Below are 20,387 nucleotides of genomic sequence, written 5' to 3' on the forward strand. Positions count from 1 at the left end.
GCAGGGGATGCTTAGATATAATTAAACCTTCTTTTTATTGCAAAATCGAGCTTCAGAAGATACAGAATTCTATACAGAAGCCACTTCTGAAGTGTCTGTCTGTTTGATTCTTTTGGGCCAGACTCGGGGAAAATAAAATACGTATTAGCTTGGAGTACTGAGTTGCTACATTTCAGCCTTTTTCTCTGAAAAATGACATAAGAAATAACTGCTCACCCAGTCTTCAAGTGGCTGGTGACATGACATACTGTAGTGGAAAGAAAAGAAATCCTTCCATCATTGCTATTTATTTACATGTTTTAACTTGTAAAGGAAACCAATAAAATGGTCTTAGAATTGTGAGATATTGTTATTGAAGTTCTTACTAAAATATCTTGTTTTTTCAGATGTTGATGAATGTGAGAAAAACCCTTGTGCTGGTGGAGAGTGTATTAACAACCAGGGCTCATACACCTGTCAGTGCCGAGCTGGCTATCAGAGCACTCTCACCCGGACGGAGTGTCGAGGTATGGTCCTAGCCTGGATACGTGGCAAATATGCTAAGTACGTGATTCGCTTCGAAGGAGTTCAGTGGAGTTTAAATAACCTTTACCGGTAGAGGTTAATATGGTCACACTGATTTTTGCACTTAATTCCAGATATTGTTACCTCAAAAGGACAATGGCATAAAATCTGGCAAACATTCAAATTATTTTAAAATATACACGTGTGTTCTGGTTTCACTGTTTTTTGGCCTCATCACTGTTGCCCATTAATTTTTAATCTGAGAGTTAGGGAATGGAGTTGTCTTTTGTTGACAAAGAAACTGAGGAAAGTTTCAGGTGATATTTGATGCAGTTAATTTCTTGATGGAAAGGTCTAAAAAATAAGGAAGTCGCCCGTAAGTCCTTGCCGCTGTTAGTGTGGTCGGAAGCTGTGTTACCTGTGTGCTGGTTGGAAATGCTGACTCTCAGGTCCCACCCCAGAGCTGTTGAAGAGGAATCAGCATTTAATAAGATCCCTCAGATATCCATATGCACATTAAAGTTTTCAAAGCACTGTTATAGATATTTCTTTATAAAAATGTCCCTTCAGGTTAATTAATCTGTTAAGTCCCTCAATATACCTTTTCTTGGATGCCTGTGATGTACCAAGTTGTTGGGACAGAAAAATAAGTAAGATGTGCTTCCCACCCTGTGGGAACTATATCTTTATAAACTTGGCACAGAACGAGCTGTTTCACAGATTCTGTAAAGCCAGATAAAAGCTAGAGAACTCCCTCTTAAAATTAATTGCAAGGAAAGATAGGAGGCTTATGTGACTTAAACATTTGTAAGCCATTAACAAACAGGAATTACTTTTATTGCTTCTTTTAGCAAAAGCTTTTAGGAGCTGAAGGCATACAGAAGTTTATATTTTTATCAGTGACTGGTTTCAAAATCTCTAAATTTGGTTATGACATAGAGATTTCTTGTCATTGATATATTTTAGTGCACCACTTGTAAATGGCCATTTGAGTAGGGAAAAAAACAGGAGCACATAGCGTTTCAATTGTTAATATTTCTATTAATGGCCTACTTAGTGAATTATAAATATGGATAGTTTGATTATTTACCTGGGTTTAGAACATTCTCAATATTAAAACTATTGTTTAAAATAATTAGCATGTCCGAACAGTGTACTAGGCATTTTTGCAATAGTGGAAAATAAACTGAAACCTGTGTTTCAAAAGACTGCAATACAGAATAAGCAATTTGAAGACATTGCCGAAAACACACAGCTAGGGCATGGACCTGCAGTGTAGATGGATGTTGTCATTACTCTTGAGACTTAATTTACTAAAGACTCAGGATTATCTAAAAGTCTGCAGCACTATCTGCTTCAGGAGCTAGTGCTAAGCTTATCCCAAGCACAAAAAAAATGATAACATGCTCACATTTTGGAGATAGCTGAAACTTGCCACAGAATGGTCAGTAACGCTGTGTACTTGACTGAAAAGTACATGCTGGGCTGAAGAGAGGAGTCAGAAGAGACAAACAGTCGAGAACTTTGAATGGCATGCTTTTTCATTCATCTTGTAAAACAGCAGGGAGTCTGATGGCGGTCTTCAATTAGCGAGCTGAGAAAATACTGAACTCTTTATCCTATTTATTTTATCCTCAGGCCTCAAAAGTCTTCTCAAGAATATGTGGGTTTTCCTATTTTTCTTGGAGTGTGGAGCAAGTCAGATTTTAGCAAGGATTAAGAAATAAATGGGAGAGAAAAAGATTGTGGGTTGTTGGCACAAAGATCAGACAAAATAGAAGCCCAGACTGCCTCAGCTAGTCCAGTGACTTGTGTGGAAACCACTGCTGGGTCTGCCCAGAAGGGGAGTGTGCCTGAGGGTCAACCACAAGACACCGTGCAGACACAGGGTAGACAGTCGGAATAACCGATACGCCGTGAAGGCACATTCTTGTCCTCCAGAAGATGTTTAGGGCACTTATACTCAGACACATGTGGTCTCTGCTAGGCATAGGTGGGTCTGCTCCCATCCCATTCTACATAGTTCCTCGGGCTGTGTCTTCTGGGGAATGAGCCTTGGCAAAGATTGTATGCTGTATAGACAAGGTGGTTTGGGCTCACCCACTTTGGTTTTTAAGACTAGAAACCAAGGGGAACAGATAATCCAGGACATCTTGTCTAATTAGGGTTAATTATTGGTCTTTCAGTGAGAGGTCAGATATAAGGTTAATCAAGTGATTGTCATTTTTAATACTTCCTTATCAAGCTCTGTTGTTTACTTTGGCATAATATTAAATACAGTAGGAATAAAAGAGAAATTACCCCACAGTACCAATATTTTATTTGGTAGATAGAATACTCATAAGGTTATAAAAGTGACTAAGAATAAACAAACAGTAAAAAACTGTACTTGGACCAGAACTGCCATCAGGAAGGTAGACATTTCGGTCATGTGATAGATGGTTTTCAGATGAAATCAAATATTTTAAAATAGCATTTGTTTTATTATCCTGATATAGCTCTAAGATCTGCTTTTTTTGATCATGTATAGAGTGTGGCAAAAGTAGATTTACAGTTGTGAGTATGCAAAACAGAGTTGATTCTTGTGTTATTATTTATTAGTTACTGCATTATTTTCTATATGGACAACTGTAAACCTACTTTTGTCCTACCCTGTGTTGCAAGATGCCAGACAAAGTTCAGCACGAATAATGATGTTTACTGGCTTGTTAACTCAGCTAGGAAAATGGTGAAGAAGAATTGATACTGCTCACAAAAATTAGGAGATATTTTATAGCTTTATATTCATTTTAAAATATCCCTTATATATATTTTGTTTACAGAATCGAAGTTTAAAAAGTCTTATTAGAAATTAGAGTTAGATTGAATATTATGTCAGTACTTTTCTTCTGTCATATGTCTTTCAAACTCTAAACTCTTAATTCTCACGTTATTTGATACCACTCAATGTTTAGCGAATGCTATGTAGTCATTAAAACCTAAGACTAAGATTATGAGTTTGGAGAGTTTGGGAGGGAGAAATAAAATAATTTTAAATCCCTTACCTAATAAAGCTCTTTCTTCTGTTTTAACCTTGATTGTAGACATTGATGAATGCTTACAGAATGGCCGTATCTGCAATAACGGGCGTTGCATCAACACGGATGGCAGTTTCCACTGTGTGTGTAATGCTGGCTTCCATGTGACACGAGATGGGAAGAACTGTGAAGGTAATCACAGCATGAACCTGTTATTCCCCTTCCTCCAGTGCAGTGTCAATATCAGAAGTCTTTAACAAGACCAAGTCAAACATTGAGTGAAAGGTTCAAATATCACATATATTTCACATATTGTTATCTGGGAGGCAAGCATAATTTTCAACAATATTCATGCCTTTAATTCATATTCCTGTGAGTCAAATACATATTAAATATATGAAGAGAGTTTGCCATTTAAAGATCCCTGGTGATGATGAAATTTTGGTAGCCTAAATCATTACTTCCTAATTTTATACAATCAGAGTTTGTATATTATATATTTTTTGTATACTTTTTTAAAATAGGACACACCTAATCTGATTAATTCTTTAGTCATATATGAATCTTTTGTTTAAAGTATCTGCCTAGTAATAAAATACTACTAATGGATATCTGAAAATATAAAAATTTGATTGAGAGATGTATTGACTGCAGAGAGCCAGCCATAATTTTATATTGCCTCTTGAATTAATCAGCTCATTTTGAATTGAGCTGTTTCAAATATTTTGCCTTTTTCCCCTGTCATTTTTTCCTAAATTGAAACTATGACAACAAGTATTGATGAGTTTTCACTTCTTAGACTTTTAGCAAAAAAAATGAAGAATGGCCCTTATCATCTTTCCCAATGTCTTTGGGAAAGATCCCAAGACTCTATTCATACATTAAAAGAATTTGAAAATTGTTCTTAGAAACATTTTTGGCAAACTGTTATCTCAGTGATTCAATTCAAAGACTTAATGCCAAAATTCTTGATTGGAATAGAATCTTGTTTTAAAAAAATCATAAGTTACATTGGTCTGACTAAAGCCTGCAAGTGAAAACACGCCACATCTAGAAGAGCAAGTGCTTCCCCAGATGGCTTTAATATGAAATAAAATAACATATTGATGAGTTTAAAGAAATATCCCTCTGGTCAAAGGATCCTAAAGGTTAGCTGGCATGGCCATCTTCCACAGTCGACTCTGGCATTGTAAAAACACATATTTTCCTAGCCCTCTTTGGAACTGCTTCACGCTACAAGCAACCCCTCTGCTTCTCCAGTTTTCACTTTTTAAAGAAGCAGGAAGTAGCCTAAATACATTTCAAATTATGTCATTCTTAGTTTTGATTTTGTTTTTATTTTTAGTCTATTAGAAGTAATACGGATTTGGAAGTAAATGTAACCATCAGGCTGTTAACATATCTTTCAGTTTGTAAACTACTATTCCTTAAAAGAATACTGGTAGCATCTGTTGAGTCCAATTTCATATATATAATTTCATACATACATATATTGTGTATATATAATTACATACAGTTATATATTAATTTCATATACATGTGTATACATGTATGTATATATGTGTGTATAATAGATACATGTCTTAAAATAAATTTAGCCTGATAGTTTGCATGCACGTGTCAAAAATTGAGAACTTGAGATGCGTATTTTCTGTGGGCCCTTTTTGCCTTGTGTGCTGAAATTTGGAGGATAATCAGCCTTAGACTAAATAACAAAAAAGGAAGAAATATAAAGTATTCATTTAGGTTGGTTTCCTTTTTAAGTTTACTGTTCTGGTCATAAGAAAGTATATCTTTTGTATTTTTCAGATATGGATGAATGCAGCATAAGGAACATGTGCCTTAATGGGATGTGTATCAATGAAGATGGCAGTTTTAAATGTATTTGCAAACCTGGATTTCAGCTAGCATCAGATGGGCGTTATTGCAAAGGTTTGTGCTCTAGAACTCTGTATCATATTCTTCTGCTTTTTGCTCTTCTCTACATTACTTAGAGGTAGCATTTTTCTTTATCGACTCTCCCCACTTAAAACTACTTCTGATTCTGGTTTCGGAAATCTGACTGTAACTCCTTCTTAAATCCAGACATCCAGAGAGCTACAGTTTATGCCCAGAGGCTGTCCTTATTTTAGAAGGCTGTTTGCAATTTTCTCAAAGGAGCCCGAAGGGCTATGTAGCAAATGAATGAGAAGCCAAATTACCAATTGGTCAGCCAACAGTTGAGAATGACTTTAAGTAAGCTGAGTTCTGTCTCTCTTGAAGTTGGGGGATAATGACAGTTAAGCAGCTGCTTCTTCTTCCTCCTCCTCCTCTTCCTCCTCCTCCTCCTCCTCCTCTTCCTCCTCCTTCTCCTCCTCCTCCTCCTCCCCCCCTCCTCCTCCTCCTCCTCCTCCTCTTCTTCTTCTTCTTCTTCTTCTTCTTCTTCTTCTTCTTCTTCTTCCTCCTCCTCCTCCTCCTCCTCCTCCTCCTCCTCCTCCTCCTCCTCCTCCTCCTCCTCCTCCTCCTTCCTCCTTTCTCCTTTCTCTTTTCTCCTTTCTCCTTTCTTCTTTCTTCTTCAAGAGAGATAGGGAGGAGAGAGAGACAGAGACAGAAAGGGAGAGAGATGAGAACCATCAACTCATGGTTGTGTCACTTTAATTATTCATTGATTGCTTCTCATACATGCCTTGACTGGGGGGCTTAAGCTGACCCAGTTACCCCTTGCTCAAGCCAGCGACCTTGGGCTTCATGTCAGTGATCCTGTGCTCAAGCCGGCAACCTTGTGCTCAGGGTGGCAAGCTTGTGCTCAAGCCAGCACCCTTGGGTTTCAAACAACCTGGGCCAACACTTAATCCAGGCTAGGCTTCTATTTTTTATTTTTTATTATTTTAAAATTTTTATTAAGTGAGAGGCAGGGAGGCAGAGAGACTCCAGCATGTGCCCTGACCAGGATCCACTGGCAAGCCCACTAGAGGGAGATCCTCTGCCCATCTGGGGAGCCATCCTCAGTGTCCGGGGCCAAATTGTTCAAACCATTCAAGCCATGGCTGTGAGAAGGGGTGGGGAAGGGTGGGGGGAGAGTGAGAGAGAAGGGGGAGGTGTAGAGAAGCAGATAGTTGCTTCTTTTGTGTGCCCTGATCGGGAATCGAACCTGGGACTTCCACATGTTAGGCTGACACTCTACTGCTGAGTCAATTGGCCAGGGCTCAGGCTAAGCTTCTTGATGGCTGCCATTTGCCACCTCTTACATCCTCACCTGTAGACTCATTACAGTAAGCTCTTCCTCAGAATTCCCTGCAGGTATCTTAAAGAACAGAACCTTTTTCATGGACAGTTTATTTAGGTTTTATCAAGTCAAAGAAGCAAAAGGGAAACAGGATTAACCAGAAGAAATAAATGAACCAAGACCCATTGTTTAGCTTGTTAGCTTTTGAAATAATCTCATTGCTCCAGATATTGTAGCAAAAGTAAAAATTCTATTTGTGCTCTTGAAAATTGAGGTCCTAAGAGTAGTAGTCATCAGAGCTAACCCTGAGCTTAGTATCTTCCCTTATGTACTCAGGGTAAGTGGTTATTGTGCTTGGGTTCAAAATCTAAGTTGGAACCAGACTTCTCAAGGAACTTCATGTTCAAAACAAGACCAGGAAATCTGCTAAAATACTACACGCAAAGCCTTTTGCTCATAAGTTCAGATGCAGAAGCATAGAGCATCAAGCTGTTCAGGATTGTGAAAGCAGGATCAAGTCCCATGGTGCCTCTTCTCCAGATGTCCCTGGTGGACAGCATTGGTAAAGGTCTTATGGAAGAAAGTCTTGTATTAAATCTTTGGCAAGATGTACATTTTCTCTAGGTTTTAAAGAACTTCTAACTCTTGGTTGTTGACGTACATTCTCTGTGACCTTCACAGCAATGGCTCTTAATGTTGGGCAAATCAGTCTTTATAGCAAGGGAAAGAAAGCATTTGAGGTTTTCTGATTTGAAGGAGGATATTGGTTTCTGTACTTTTGAGCCTTGAGCAGGGAGAAACTTATATTTGGGAAGACAAGATTAACACGTGGAAATATTCCACAATGTAAGACAGTGTGACAGAGTGCCCAAATGTGCAGACTAAGTGCTATTATACAAGGGAAAGAAAATGGTTGCTAGAATACCTAGAACTAGGCTTCCAAACACAATAACAAAGAAATGTGAAGGTCCCTTTGAGAGCAGACCTTTTGCAAGAAAACGTACTCCTTCTAACTAGCCACAGAGCACACTAACATTCACTGTCAGTGCCTGTAGGCTGTTAGTGGCCCAGCCCACAGCCTCTCGGCATTACGTATGGCCAATAGATAATGCTGATGAAACTATTGCAGAAGGAATTATGACCCTATAGATGAAACGAGGTTTTTTAACTATTTGCAACCAGTGAAATAGTTTCTTATCAATAATTCCTCTGAAAGTGCTCTGACTTTACCATTCTGGCTTAAAAATCAGAACTAGACAGAGAGAAAGAGAGAGGAAGAATGCTTCATATTCTTACCTATGTCTTCTTTTTTTTCTGGGTTATAGAGAACATGGAATACACACACTGTAATAAGAATAAAGGAAGAAAAAAATTCCTTCCATGCAGAATTTTTCTTTTTCATAGATTTTTCCTTGACATCATGAGATAAAGAGTTTTCTCTGAGTGCTGAGCACTTAGTGACTTAGTGCTGTCACTCACGTGACATTTCAAAGCTGAGTAAACCGTGCTAACTTAATCTCTGTAGTTAACTAATCTGATGAACAGTAGGCCTCCCTGATCACTTTTTGAAAGCTGAGGCTGCTCACTTTGAGCAGTGCCTCCTGGGTCTGTGTTAATCTATGTCCCTGGTAAAAAAAAAGCCTTTGTGTTAATTTTCAGGTTGTAGTTGCCACTATTTTACTGTTGATCTCATATTGAACAAAAAGGTGACTCAAATAACTGAACCAATTTGAGTTTACTGCTGTTTTAAAATATAAATCTGTACACAGAACCTTGGACCATCTGTATATATTTTGTGCCAAACAACACAAGCTAAGTAAAATACACAGGTGTGTGTCTCAACTTGCCTTTTTAAAGTCAAAAGAATGGAAGTAGTAGTCATATACACTAATCATATATTATAAAAGGAGTTGTTATAAAATGACTTGCTGCTAAGTATTATATGTTTTCTAAAACACAATTCCTATTTCCCTTATATTAAGAGAAAAATCTCTACTATTATTAGTGTGTATCCAGTAAAGACTTTTACCAGGCTTACCTAAGTATACATATATGGTACTATAAATGTTTGTAATGCCTATGGAAGAATTTTGTTTGTTTGTTTGGTTTTTTTGCTGGGTTCTAATTGCTTGCAGTGCTATTGTTGGCCAGGAATGGTCATCAAAATCAACTATATTCATTTTCTGTTCCTTTTCTATGATGTGTCACCAAGGCTTTAGTTCCTTTTTTTTTTTTTTTTTTTTTTTTTTCTGAAGCTTGAAATGGGGAGGCAGTCAGACAGACTCCGGCATGCGCCCGACCGGGATCCACCCAGCACGCCCACCAGGGGGCGATGCTCTGCCCATCCTGGGTGTCGCTCTGTCGCGACCAGAGCCACTCTAGCGCCTGAGGCAGAGGCCAAGGAGCCATCCCCAGCGCCCGGGCCATCTTTTGCTCCAATGGAGCCTCGGCTGCAGGAGGGGAAGAGAGAGACAGAGAGGAAGGAGAGGGGGAGGGGTGGAGAAGCAGATGGGCGCTTCTCCTGTGTGCCCTGGCCGGGAATCGAACCCAGGACTTCCGCACGCCAGGCCAACGCTTTACCACTGAGCCAACTGGCCAAGGCTTCTTCTGGCAGTTCTTAAAGAACTACCCTGTGAAACATTACAGAAGTCCCTTTCTATTTTAGTTGTCACTTTTCTTTTTCTTCCAATCTGTTTTTGCCTTTGTGATTCTAATTTTGGATTAAAAAAAAAAACTCAGGCAAATATTATTAAAATAGCTTTCTGTGGAAAAGAAAGCCAGCCGGTTTATTTCTTTCATTTATTGTTAATATTCTTTCAAAGGAAAATGAAAATGCATATCATTGAGCTTTTATTGTTGATGCTGCCTATTATTTTCCATCTTTCCCATTTCCAAATGTTGTAACAGAATTGTAAACATATTACGGTTTTAGATAAAAATTACTTCATTTTTAATAAGTGCTTTTCCACACAGATATTAATGAATGTGAAACACCTGGGATCTGCATGAACGGGCGCTGTGTCAACACCGACGGCTCCTACAGATGTGAATGCTTTCCTGGCCTGGCCGTGGGGCTGGATGGACGTGTGTGTGTTGGTAAGATTAAGGCATACTAGCAGTTCCATAGAGATCCACACTCTGTCAATCAGTGAAACCCACTAATAACAAATGTACTCTATTTGAGCAGATAAGATATAATTCCTATTTATGGAACAACAAACCAACAAGATCAGATCTAGCGTACAAAAACGAGCTGAAATAAATGAAAAGCAAGGGAATTGTCATATCTTCTTCCTTCTTTTCTTTCCTAATCACATAGCGGTCCTCAGTGTTCTCCAACCCTCCTTTGTTGATAATGGTTTTTGAAATTGATCTGTGCCTGCTTATTAGGTCCTGGTAGATATGTTCATAGAGTATTAATATCCAAAGGGAAGCATAGAATGTAAAGGAGGATATGAATAATCCAGAAATGTACATGGTAATAGTTTGATGTGGCTTTGTAAGAAGTTTGAGATTGGTTGAGAAATAGATACAAATTTTTTTTTAATTTTTTAAGGTTTATTTTATTGAATTTAGAGAGAGAAAAAAGGAGAGACAGAGACAACAGGAACATTGATCTGCTCCTGTACGTACCCTAACCGGGGATCGAACTGACAACCTGTGTGCTTTAGCATGATGCTCAAGCCAACCAAGCTATCCGGTCAGGGCAGAGAAATAGATACAAATTTTATCCAAGTTACTTTTAAGAAAGCTAGTTAGTAAACCCTTTGAGTTGGGAGAGAATTGGGCATAGCTGGAACCCCAACCCTGATAATAAAGATCACACTGTTTATTGACCAACATCTACATATTTATATGATGAACCTTTTATAGATCAAACTTCCCTTTTTTTAAAAGTACATTTAATTTAGACAGTCAATAATTGTATGTTTAATTTTGAGGTAAGCCACATATCTCATAAGGATCTTATATGTCATGGCGTGAGATTCAACAGTCATCCATCATTCAGTCAACATTTGTTAAGTGTCTGCTCTATACACCCTAGGGTAGACAAAAATGAATAGGTATAATTCCAGCAAGTGCCTCACAGTTGGGAAAACTGTGCTAGTTCCTAGAAAACTGAAGGAATCTGACCATTGGTTTCCAGTACTTGGAAGCTGGATGTAGTTAGTTTTGTTTTATTATTTTTTATTGAGACCTAACACCAGAGGCATTCTTTTTAAGTTAGAACAAGGATGATGGATAAATAAAGCTAGCTTCAACTTTGACTTGGGGGTTCTCATCTGTCTGAAGCGATGGTGTGATGACAGGTGCTTCTTCCTATGTAGACACACACATGCGGAGCACATGCTACGGTGGCTACAAGAGGGGCCAGTGTGTCAAGCCCTTGTTTGGTGCTGTTACTAAATCCGAATGCTGTTGCGCCAACACTGAGTATGCATTTGGGGAACCCTGCCAGCCGTGTCCTGCACAGAATTCAGGTATGTGGTGTCACGGGGATGCCTTGAACTGCTCGCCTTCTGCCACCTCTGTGGTCTTGCATTTATGGAAGTCATAGGGAAAGATTCCATGCGCTGTCCGGGTACATCATGTACCTTCCTGGGGTCTTGGCAAAGGTTGGCCAGGATCTGATTCACATTACTCACCTGATTCTAGCAACCATTTGGAATATGCAGCACATTTGTGCCTCTCGTCTGAACTCCTCCACCTCAATAATAGTCATGCTCTTTGGAATACCTGAAACTTGCTTTGTTTTCTAATGTGGTTTCATAGCCTTTGCATTTTTCAAGAACTATTTATAAAGCAGAATTTTACATAGAGTGAAAATAAATAATTTTCGGGTTACCTGAACATTTCCAACTCTTTTCCAAAACACCTTGTGAGTTCTGTCTGGATCCCTCATGTTGATTTAAGTGTGTTATATTCCTAAGTGATTTTATTCAACCCTAGAGAAAAAGGAATTTCCTCTATTTGGAGCGACCTGCTGTAGTAAAAAGAAAACCTGTCCATGAATCACAATTCTGCTCCCTGGTCACAGGCAAAGCACTTAATTAGGGGGCTTAGTGTTTTGTAGATTTTTGTTTATTTAGGAAATTTTCTCACCTACTTTAAAAGAGATTTGAGATGGCTTACATTAGGAATCATAATTATAAACTAGAATAATATGGAAAAAGATTTTTAGTTTTGTAGTCTACAAAATGACTTATTTTAGGTAAGCCAGAAAAGCCACTCCAGTTGTAAATTATTTCTACTTGTAAGGAAAAAAGAGATTATTGAAGTTAAAACAATAGACTACGTCTGAACATAATTTTAAGGTAGCTTGGCAGTTGACTCCTAATGTCCAAAATAGAGTTAGATCTAATATTGAAAACATCTAACTCTGATTGGTGATTCACATCTAAGATTCAGTTAGTTCATTTCTGACCTAGATAAAATCAATTAAAGATGAATGCACAATTTATAACATTTGTCACTTTGAAAACGATGATATTTGAAATTATAAAGTTAGAAATTAAAATATGTTAAGAGAAGTTAGAGAAAGTTAAATGGAAGACTTTAAAAGAAATGGGGGATGCCAATTAAAGAGAAAAAAAAACCTTTATTTTGTCACTTTACCCAGTGACTAATATACAAATTATAATTTTATATATGATTACCAATCAGTTAAATACATGTATAAAATACTTCAATTATATAATAAGTCAATATAATTTTATCCAATCAATACGCTTTTGTGTAACTTTATAGTTGTATATTGTTACTGTCAGCCTTTAACTTTTCAAAGTACTCTTCTTGCATACTTTGAATTTAGAAGATAGATAAATGTCATGGAAACTTATGCACAAGACTCTAGGTAATTTGTTCACATATTAAATGAGTGGGAGAGCCAAAGTTAGTATCCAATACCCTTTGGTGCATATAGTTCCTAGTTTTTACTTGTTTCCTCTGAGCCAAGAACCTCTTCAAAGAATTTCTTATGATATGTTGGAAAATAAAGTGGCCTTATAAAAAGATGACTAAAAGAGACCATATTTCGTTAAGCAGTAAAGCTTAGAGATATATTTGAAGCCCAGTTTTTCACTAGCCTCTGTTTTATATTGAATGGATTTATATGGAAGAGGTCTACATGTGGAAGTGGTTTCACTTGCTTTGGTTTCTCTACCTCTCGGATAGATGAAAATGCCAGATCACGAAGGATCAGAATCTAGGAATCCCTCATTTCAGAGGAAAGAGGGATTTTCAAAGGTATTGCAAACATTCAGAAGGACTATCTTTAGTTAGATTAATGAGAAACCGCAAACACACAATATATAAAGTTAATCTTTGTGCTCTGGAGATCTAGCAGGCCGTACATGGAACTGTTTCTCATTGGCTGAGCATTTTTTCCTCATAGAAATCAGTCTGTTAAATACACAGAAGTGTAACTGTTAGGAATTTTCCGTCCTCACACCACGGTCTTCACGTCACAACACTGAGTTAGCTCAGCAACACCTGTCATTGAAGTGCTTGAGCTGGGCCACGTGTTATAGCGAACAGTTTACATATTCTCTCATTAAATTTATAGAACTACAGTTTGAGTTGTGTATCATTGTCTCCAGTTTAGAGAAGGGGAAACTCACAGAAGGAAAGGCCTCGCTCCTCTGACTCTCAGCAATAAGCATCTCGTCAGCATTCAAACCCAGGCTGATCTGAATTCTCCAGAGAGAACACTGTGGTGGTACCAGATCTTGCCCAAATGGAAAAGAACAATGACAACAGTTCTACCTGCATGTAGGCCAAGCCTCAGCTAATTTAGCACAAATTGTAAAAGTACTTTTTTACAAAACTGGCATGACTTGGCTTTTCCTTTTTTTATTGTCCACAGTTTTTCTGCATCTTTTGGTAGACGTTCCAATTATTTGCGGATGTGAGAGAATAAAGAGGATGTATTTCTTTTTGCTCCCGGTTCCTGTCTTTCAAACACACAACAGTATACACCTTCCGTTCGTTCCCTTTTTGCCCCCTTGAAGATGATTTAAAAATGACGGGATTTCCCCGCTTTTCTCAAACTTACATTTGCTAGAAGGCACAAGCTCTGCAGGATTTAACCATCATTTTCTGTGTGTAGAGTATAACTCATTTGCATTGCTGTCATCAGGAATGCGATTTTCTAGCAAAATTTTAAAACCTGTGTGCTTCAGCAACTGGCCCCTGTAAAAAAAGCCCACCCCCCGCATCCAGTTTTCCTGCCACTTAAGTACAAATGATTTACATTTGCCTATTAGGCTCTAATGTTCATCTAAGTATCGTTGGAATGGTATATAAAACATTTTATCAATTTTAACCACTCTTATCCCAATAACTTTAATTTAATAAAAAAAAGAAATAGAAATCAGGCGTACCACAAATTTGGGAACATCGTCTATAAATATTAATTTGTTCAGTGAGATCTCACACTTTTAACATCATGCAATACTTCTCCTATGGACTTAGCCTATAGGATGAGTCTAGTACCCTGAAAAATATTCACTTTAAGAATCCACTTTAATGCAAGCCACAGATACCCTGTTCTTTTGAGTGGCGGCTGGAGAATTTGCAGAGAGAAATGAAAAATGTTAAGAACTGGGTACTGAAAAAACAGCTCGCACTGAAGAACAAAATTATTCCCAAGACGGTGGGGGAAAATTTTATTAACAGTTAAGAAACCACACTTTAACAGGCACATTTCACTGTAAGTGCAAACTGTTCCCTGGTGAACAAAATCGAGTTATAGGAAAAACACCTTTTCCGAAAGTGCTTTCCACAGGAATTGCTGTAACTTGCCTGTAGCCTTAAAGTTGTTTTCCTCAGTGATGCCTAGGCTTTAGAATGGGAGCTTGGTGTAACGGCGACTCCCCCGAGAGATGCCCCCTTTCTGTTGCCACTTATTTCAGTTCCACTCACTTTGGAGGAAATGATGTGTGCGAAAGCCAAAAGCAAGATCTACCTGTTCTGCGGACAAGGGAATCATTTACTATCTGTTAATTTATTGCAGCGGAATATCAGGCACTCTGCAGCAGTGGGCCAGGAATGACGTCAGCAGGCAGTGGTAAGGATTTGTTTTGAAATTTACTACCTCACGCATGTGCAGAGGCAGTTTCAGGCCTTCCTGTGGGTTTCCTGTTGGTCCCTTTACACCAGTTTGGTCTGACTCCCTCATTGGCCATCACTGCATGATGTAGCTGGGCCACCTAGAAGCCCCCAACGGCAGAACAGCCATGGCATGGTGGGGTCCTGGGATTGCTGGATGTGGGTATGGGACTTGGAACTGAGGGTTGGGTGCTCTCCCAGGAGGTGTCAGAGGACAGTGGATGAGATATAATGATTATGGTTGCTTGTTTAAGAGAAGGAGCAGATCCTGGCCTGTTGACCCAGTGGTAGAGTATCAGCCCAGGGTGTAGAATTCCCAGGTTTGATTCCTGGTCAAGGCACACAAGAGAAGCAACCATCTGCTTCTCAACACCCCCCCCACCTCTTCCTCTCTCTCTCTTTCTCTCTCTCTCCCTCCTGCAGCCATGTCTTGAATGGTTCAAGCAAATATGGCCCCGGGCACTGAGGATGGCTTCATGGCCTCACCTCAGGCTCTAAAATAGTTCAGTTGCCAAGCATCAGAGCAGCAGCCCAGACAGGCAGAACACTGCCTGGTAGGGGGCTTGCCAGGTGGATCCCAGTCAGGGCGCATGAAGTAGTCTTTCTCTGCCGCCCTCCCTCACTTAATTAAAAGAGAGAGAGAGAGAGAGAGAGAGAGAGAAGGGGCAGCCTGGCCTTCCTTTGGATCTTCCACTATCAAATACAGTTCAGGGTTATGGGCTCAAATGAACTGTTATTTCCCAACTGTCCAGTGCTCGGTCATTATAAGATGGCATTTGGGAGCCATCTTTTATATTTTATATTTTTCAACTTATATTTTGTAGTATGAAATGAAGCAATTAATTAACTGAGTTGGATGAGCATGAATTATTTAAGTGTAGGAATAAAAACTAGACAAATATCAATGCTAATGAAAGGAATTACAATTAAAAGGGAGAATAAATATAAAATGGGTACCAAGAAAGAGGAAGGGATTATTTTAATACATAGCTAAATTATTTGATTCAGAAAAAAAAAGTGGACTGGCTGAATTGATTGTCAGTTCATTCAACTTGATTGATTTCATCATTTTGTGTGGATGAAGATGGGGAGAGGATATTTAGAAGACAGAGAGGAAAAGTAAGGACACCTATACTGAACAAAGAGTTGGTGGGGAGGAAATAACTTGTGCTAGGACCTATAGAAGTATAAAAGGATCAACCCTGATTATAGAAGAGTCAGGCACCGAGATTTGACAGTGTCTTTCACTGATTGTCATTCTGCATCACCTCTGACTCTGAGAGTTCCACTCTATCTGTGAGAGCACAGGAGGGAGAGAGCCCAGCCTCCTCTGGGCAGAGTAGCAGAGGCCTTTCCAGAACAGGTGGTGTCTGAGTAGGCTTTGGACCAGCACACAGGTCTGCTCCAGGCATTCTTGACACCAAGTGAAGAGGGTGTTTTATGTTCGTGGAAAAGTGAGAAGTTTAAAGTCAATAAACAGAGTTCATATTTTAATTTGAGCTTGAGGGTATTACTGAACTTATAAAAGTGTGAACCATGAGAGCAACCCGATCACCTTATTTTAGCTTAAGTTTGGTGGCAGTGTGGAAGGTAGGTTGAAGATGGGCAACTGGTGGCAGAGACTAGTTGCAGGGACTTGAGTTCTGCATTTGATCCATTTTTCTGACTTTCTGTTTGGACCAGAAGTCCAGGAGGACTCTTCAGTTGATTAAGGATTGCTCATCTTGTAGGTCCAGCTCAGAAACAGTTCTTCTCAGGGACTAAGGGAAGAAAGATTCAACTGAGAATATCTTGTACTGAGAAAAAAGAATCAAGCTTTCTTTTTCTTCTTTTCACGAGGGAGGTCCTATACTTATAACATTTATTGTAATGTTATTTTTTCTTGGTTCATTTGGTGTTTACTTTAGAATATTACTGATTTTGAACTTTTTCTGTGGTCTAGATATAAACGAATGTGCATTAGATCCTGATATTTGTCCAAATGGAATTTGTGAAAATCTTCGTGGGACCTACAAATGTATATGCAATATAGGATACGAAGTGGATTCATCTGGGAAAAACTGTGTTGGTGAGAAGTTTCATCTGTTTTCTAAGACATTTTGTGCACATTGCTTTTGTTCTTTTGCTGCTTGGAGGAAACTACTCTTGAAGGACAAAGTATTGGACACATGGATACTCTACACTTTGGGTGTCAGCATGGCACATGCGTGTCTTGATTAACAAAAATTTATATAGCTGAATCTTGACAATTTATGAATAATCATGTGGCAGATTTAATCCATAAAAGAGAAGCTCTTTAGCTTCAAAATACAAAACTTGTGAGCCCTTCTCATGTGGCTACAAGGGCATCCCTATTTTTAGCATGGAACAGCTCTTCTCCCAACCACTTTCTAGGATTAATCAGAGAAAACCCAGTTTATTTTCAGTAATAACTGTTCTCTGTAAAGTTTAACAAATATCATTTTTATGTTCTAACAATCCTTAATGAAGCTACCAGCCAGTAACTAAATAAATCTTTTGGTTAAGAAGAAAATGGTCAACAGGGGCCCCATTTTTTTCTTCTTCAACTTTCTCCCATTGCCTAGACTAGTGTTTTCTGAAATGTGTTGTCTATCGATACCTCAGGTTTCCTGAAGTTTGCCTTTTAAAACCAGAATATTCACACATGTAGAATATGCCAAAGTGTACCCAATCCCAAATGTAAGATGGTACATCTTCTTGATTTGGAGGCAGGACACATTTTATCTCAAAGCAAATATACTTGCGTGCAATGGGATAAGAAAATTAATCGACTTTAAGATGAACAGGAGACCCAAAGTATATTTTTTACATTCTGAAAGCCATTTAGGGCTCACAGCTAGGTGTTTACTCTCTTCTGCCATTTAGTGGTATTTCAGTGGTAGGGTTTGAAACGTACTGTTCTAAAGTGGTCAGTTGTTGGAACATGTAGTAATTTAGAGATGCTCCGGACTGAAATAAACACAAATGTCCTTTTCATTTTTTCAAAATACAATCTAGCAAGTATCAACTACTTACTGGGTGCTCTATTATCTCCCATTCAGCCACTAGGGAATCACCACATTTCTGACCCAGGAATGAAAAGTTTCTTCCCATATGTCCCTGGGAATCAAGCTATTTCATTTGTCACATTTCTTACTTTACCATTTGAAGTCCTCTGGTGTTGAAAGGTTTGATGAAATACTGGGACTTTTCCCAAGAAATTCATTGCCTTTGAGTAGAAAACAATGTCTTAATTTATAAGAGGAATGGGATTAAATTATATCATATAGAACATTACTCCCTTGAACAAGGAACAATGGCCATATCAATGACATTTTTTATTATGAATATAGAACTATTTTTAAAATGACCATTTCTGAAATACCTATCAGTTGTCACCTGACTTATTATAAACATTCTTTCCAAAGTTCATTCAGCCTAATTATTTTTTCTGATTCCTTGCAGTAATTCTTTTACCCCAAAAGGTACTTTGGTTCTCTATAGTTCTTTTAATCTGTTACAAAGGCCTTCATTCAAATTTAACTTTTCTATAATTGGCCAGTTCTTCTTTTTTTCATTGTTCCCCCCACCCAACCAAATTCTGGATTTACAATATATTGACACTTGATACCAGTATTAAAACAACATGGGTACTTTCGCACTGTTACAGGGGGTGAAGTTCTAGACTCTGTCTATGGCTCTGTCTATCATATATACACTCAAGAAGAGAAATTAGATTCTAGAAATAAAGAGTGAAGGGAAAGCTAACTCCAGACATCCTAAAAAACTCCTCAATCACTGTGCCCCTCCTCACTTTCTTGCACCTCTCTAAGTTATTTTTGTAGGGCTCCTGTTCTCACATCCTCTAATACTCTCTTCTTCTTTCTTACACTTTCACTGTCTTTCATAAATAAATTTTACTTTTATCTCCTGCTTAACTACATAAAGGATGGGACGTAGCAAGAGTATTTACTGCCCCTCTCGTACAATGTACAATCATTTAATTTTGCATGTTGAAGCAGAGCACTGTACCTAATAGAGCCCTCTGTTGTGAGGGCTGCCACTGATCATCACTGGGAGCAAGGTAGAGATACGTCATTTTGGATAAAGCAGAAATCTTACTTTGAATATTTTCACCTGCTTTCCTTCTTAGTATACAGCCTTTGCACACACAGAAAAAACAAACAGTAGAACAAAGCATCTTGTCTGCTCCCATTTCCATCAGCTTTCATCTGAGTTTCAGGCTAAATCAGTATCTAAAAAAACATGCAGGATGGAAGCAGGTCAGGGAAGCTACAAACCAACACCCTCTTCTTTGAACTCCAGGTTTCATTTTCTCTCCCAAACTTTTATGGCTGGCCCAAACTTGGCCCTTCCTTCTTTGTGGTCTACACTGACTTTTGAGAAATGAATTCTTTCTCTCTCACACTCTTAACTGTACAGCCTCTTTGTAGGCTACAGTTGTTACTTGAGTACCCATGGTACTTTTAAACTAGATTCAACTGAAAACTAGTTTTACTGTTTCATTTTTTAATGAGGGCCTCTCTTCATTGGCAGACACAAAAAAATCATTATTTATTTGGGTAGACCAGAAAGACAAAGGGATGTTTTCGGTCCATCCAGAAATCCCCCCCTGGGAAGCAGAAGGGGGAGTTCTAGAGGCTGTAGGGATTCTCTGTTCAAAGCGTTAGTATATATTCCAGAGTTGGGGCCGTTATCATCAGGTCAGAAGTATGTTCCTATCTTAGATTACGTTCAGAGGTATGAAGTTAGGACTCAGTGGTCCGCTCCAGCCATTTCCCACACAGGGTTCCAGGGACTGGCTGTTTTTTTTTTAAATCTTCATCATCAATTCCTGAATTTAAGTTTCCAGATTCTTCTGACATCATTACAGTTTAAGAATTACAATATGATCCTTTTGGGAAGTGTTAGCATTCTTTATATCATTTTGATGAAATTTTTAGAATGCTACTTGCTCAGCTGATAACATAACTTCACAGTCAGTTTTCCAGATGAAAAGCTCTATAAATATGTTGCTGATTTGAGTGTGTTTAATGCCATGAATGCACACAGCTCTCCAGTGCTGAATTTGTTCTATCTTTTATGTCAAGGCTACTAGCTGATCAAATGGTGATCTAAGCAGAATCTCTCAATGTTGAGAACATTCCTTGTGAATGTATAGCCTGTTCTGTGGGTTGTGTGATGTTATAGCCCAAAGGGATACTTAAAAAGCTGTGTAATTTCTATACTCATAATCTAAGTCTTACATATCAAAAGATAGATTTTGCATCAGCTAGGCCTGCTAATCAGCTGAAGGTGAGGAGTTTCCCCCCTCTCTAAATCTCGAGTCTAAATTCCTCAGGACAATTATAAACTCTACAGATTGCCTCATACTTGATAAACATAACCAGAGACCCTTTAAATTATTCTGAAGAAGAAACAGCCATTCTGGAACTAACACATATCAAAGATGGCCCATACTGCTAAATATTTATTTAGTTCCTTAAATCAATAGGATTAGTCTTTTGAACTCTAGTACAATAAGACAATTA

At 38.4% G+C, this 20,387-nt stretch overlaps 1 protein-coding gene across 1 annotated transcript in view; it reads left to right on the forward strand.

Moving 5' to 3' along the window:
• FBN1 (fibrillin 1) overlaps positions 1-20,387 on the forward strand; it is a 252,149-nt gene that overhangs the window by 143,370 nt on the left and 88,392 nt on the right. Inside the window, exons 13-19 of the mRNA XM_066276475.1 lie at positions 387-506; positions 3,588-3,713; positions 5,331-5,453; positions 9,700-9,822; positions 11,055-11,207; positions 14,741-14,794; positions 16,778-16,903. Coding sequence (XP_066132572.1) covers positions 387-506; positions 3,588-3,713; positions 5,331-5,453; positions 9,700-9,822; positions 11,055-11,207; positions 14,741-14,794; positions 16,778-16,903 — 825 coding nt within the window. The remainder of the gene's footprint in view (positions 1-386; positions 507-3,587; positions 3,714-5,330; positions 5,454-9,699; positions 9,823-11,054; positions 11,208-14,740; positions 14,795-16,777; positions 16,904-20,387) is intronic.

The sequence above is a fragment of the Saccopteryx bilineata genome, chromosome 4, assembly GCF_036850765.1.
Source record: "Saccopteryx bilineata isolate mSacBil1 chromosome 4, mSacBil1_pri_phased_curated, whole genome shotgun sequence".
NCBI lineage: Eukaryota > Metazoa > Chordata > Mammalia > Chiroptera > Emballonuridae > Saccopteryx > Saccopteryx bilineata.